This window comes from Olea europaea, unplaced genomic scaffold, assembly GCF_002742605.1.
Source record: "Olea europaea var. sylvestris unplaced genomic scaffold, O_europaea_v1 scaffold134, whole genome shotgun sequence".
In the NCBI taxonomy this organism is placed as follows: Eukaryota; Viridiplantae; Streptophyta; class Magnoliopsida; order Lamiales; family Oleaceae; genus Olea; species Olea europaea.
Window position 1 is genome coordinate 592,202 of NW_019230887.1, and position 3,394 is coordinate 595,595.

Sequence of the window (3,394 nt, forward strand, 5' to 3'; positions counted from 1 at the left end):
TGAAAAGTGAAATATGGGAAAGTAAAAGAATGATGCGAAAAATGTGTTTTGAATTCAGAGAATCATTACAAAATATTATTAGAATTTTACAGATAAATTGCAGTAAAATCTGGGAAAGTAAAAAAAAAAAAAAAAAATTGTTTGGACAATCCTTGCCTTTTAAAAAAGAAAATTTTTATTTTAATTGATTTAATAGAGCATTTTAATGATGAGTGGACGGAATGACATTTTTTATAATAAAAGGTAAAAGTGAGGATGAAATTTGTCATAAAACAAAAGAAAGGTACCTTCAAAAGTGGGGACAAGAGCTAATTACCCAATAAACTTTTATCTCCTCCGTATCCAATCCAAATCCGCTAGACCGGGAGTCGGGCCTTTCATGCTATGGTTTATTTCAAGAAAGAAAATCCAAAAATTGGCAGTGTGAGAGACCAGAAAAAACTGGGAATTAAATTTATTTAACCATCGAGTGATCTTACCTCTTAGAGCTCTGTGTACTGTAAGTTCAGTCTTTAATTTCTTTCAAGTTTTATAGAATACCCTTATTTTGATTCAATACATACAATACGAAGAACTTAAACGTTTTGAGTTGCTAAATTTACACTTTTGAAATGTTTTATCTCCTCTGATCATGAGAATCATGTTTAATTACAGTGGTATTTTGAGGTTTTTTTTATTAAATTTCCCTTGAATTTCATAATTTTGGCGGTCAAATTACATTTGCCTTGTTTGAAGGGTGATGCTTTTCTTATTGTAGTTAAATTTGGTTCGTGTGTTTATTGGATTTATATTTCAAGAAAAGTCAAGATATTTAAGTTCATTTTTTTCATGGATTCGAATTCCAGTAATTTTGGTGATTAGCATTGCCTCTGCCTACATTTTGCAAGTGAAAATTAATCAATTTTCTTAGGTGGAAACCGTATCTAGTTTAAGAGTGGTTGACGCTCTTGTATACTGTGTAAATGGGCGAAGAAACTAATCTCTCTTTTAGCTAACATTTATCTTAAACAGTTAAACACGCTTGTTAGTGTGATGAAAGCACTCTGTTAAGAATACGCAATATGAATTGTTTGGAAAACTAGATTTGTGGTATACTCAATATGTTTTGTTGACATCAAGAAAATCTATAACTTACACAGCAAATGTTGATTTGGAATTTGGCCTTAGTTGAATCTTTAAAATTGGGTAGGGAAATGATGGAGGTTGAAAACTATAGAGGAGCAAACAAAAAGAGAAGGACAAAAAAGAAGATAACAAAAGAAAGGAGAGTGGGCGAATAGAGATAGCAGAGGTTTGGGATACCATTCAGTCGCAGGTGTCAGCTTGAAGAGCTTGCAGTGGCCAACATCTCTTCTCCTTTAGCTAACATGACAGTAGGATGAATTAGTGTCCTATTATTGATTATGCGTCAAAAAGCTCTCATATGTTGCATTAAATGTTTGTACTCAGCATTATATATGCCTAGCAGTAGTGATGAGTTCTTTGTTGTCGATAAGAGTGAAATTGCATAGTTGATTAAGTAGGAGCTGAGCTTACTAGCTTTATGAACTTCCCTGTTCTTTTCAAGTTGGTCGATATGACCAAGCAGTCATAACCAACATTTGACTTTGAAGTCTTTCAGATCAGCCTATATTGGACTTTTATTATTGCCCTTTCAGCTCCTTGGAAGTACACCTGTTGACAAGTAATTTATGACTGGATAAAAGCGTGTATATTATGTTTATCGTAACTCAAGCTGTAAATAGATTTCTTAAACGAGAAAATACACTTTGTTTATTCCTCATATCATATGTTTCCAAGTTTTGCATCTCCACATTTATATTGTCATTTGTTTTTTAACGATACGACCGCCGACCATGGCCACATCGCCCTTCTGCCCTGACATGGTCCTTGTGTGATTCCATTTGTACCATTAGCTTATTGTCCACTGGGGGTTTGACCCCAACGTGGATTTATTTCACCTCCCCATTGATTTGAAGTTATCTCTTGAGCAGTGCAAAATGGAAGCAAATGATCGAGCATCCAGTAAAAAGTATGCTGCTGATATATCCTCAATAAGAGAAGCACAAGAGCGCATCAGCTCACTTGTACACAGAACTCCGGTCTTGTCCTCGCAAATTCTAAATTCTATATCTGGAAGAAAGCTACACTTTAAATGTGAATGTTTCCAAAAAGGGTGAGATGCCTACTGTTGATGCGCGGAAGAAAAATGAGTTTAAATTTTCATTCTTTCATGCTAGTTAATCATTTGTCCTTCTATTAAGAGGATTCCAGCATGTAATTAAAGTGTTTCATCTTTTCTTAACACCAGTGGAGCTTTTAAATTCAGAGGGGCCTGCAATGCTGTATTTTCACTTGCCAATGATCAGGCAACTAAAGGTGTTGTAACACACAGCAGGTTCACTTCACTCCAAGCTTATTTGTTCATTATCTTGAGTTCCTCGATTTATTAGTCGAAGTATTTCTGATCCTACACTGCAAAAGCAGTGGTAATCATGCTGCAGCACTTTCTTTGGCTGCAAAACTAAGGGGAATACCTGCATATGTAGTCGTCCCAAAAAATGCTCCAAAATGTAAAGTTGAGAATGTCATACGTTACGGTGGCCAGATTTTCTGGAGTGAGGTGACTATACAATCTAGGGAGGAAATGGCCACAAAGGTTTTGCAAGACACTGGAGCTGTTCTTATTCATCCATTCAATGATGGGCGCATCATAAGGTACCTACCTTAGACTGGGTTCTCTGTTACGATTTCTATATTTTGGAATGTGGATAGCATAGATGAATTTCTTGTTTTTCAAAACTATGTCATATTATTTCCTAGATTAGCGTAGTAATATATAATCAACTTTTTATGTCGATCAGTTGGTACTGTGATCTCATTTACTTGATACTTTTCTTGAATTAGTGAAAATGTGAAATAGGATCCGTGATGTTAAATGAAATAAAGGTCTCGTTTGGTACCCATTTTTTTCAAAATGCATTTTTCTCTCTCTTCTTTTCAACCACATATTCTTTATTAAAATAATATTACACGTAAATAAAAAAATTTCCTTATTTTTCAACCACACATTTCCCATCAATTTGCTATTCAAAAATGAAATTTTTATATAAAAATGTCTCCCAAATGCCCTCAAAGAATCTTTTTCATGATACAAACTCTACTTTTAGTGGACAGGGCACCATATCTCTGGAGCTTCTGGAGCAGGCCCCTCAAATTGACACTATAATTGTTCCAATTAGTGGTATGTTAAACTCTTTCAAGAGTAAATTTGTTAACTACATATCTTCTTGATCCACAGGTTTTGTCTCTCTGTCTTAAAAATGTAGGAGGTGGTTTAATATCAGGGGTGGCATTAGCTGCCAAATCTATTAATCCTGCGATTCGGATATTG

General features: G+C 34.7%; 1 protein-coding gene across 1 annotated transcript in view; it reads left to right on the forward strand.

Moving 5' to 3' along the window:
• Nucleotides 1-308: 308 nt before the first annotated feature.
• Nucleotides 309-3,394, forward strand: part of LOC111375118 (serine racemase) — a 6,878-nt gene continuing 3,792 nt past the window's right edge. The window contains exons 1-7 of the mRNA XM_022997908.1: nt 309-499; nt 1,190-1,373; nt 1,995-2,176; nt 2,312-2,398; nt 2,488-2,718; nt 3,171-3,244; nt 3,330-3,392. Of these exons, the coding sequence (XP_022853676.1) occupies nt 1,368-1,373; nt 1,995-2,176; nt 2,312-2,398; nt 2,488-2,718; nt 3,171-3,244; nt 3,330-3,392 (643 nt within the window). The 5' untranslated portion in view covers nt 309-499; nt 1,190-1,367. The remainder of the gene's footprint in view (nt 500-1,189; nt 1,374-1,994; nt 2,177-2,311; nt 2,399-2,487; nt 2,719-3,170; nt 3,245-3,329; nt 3,393-3,394) is intronic.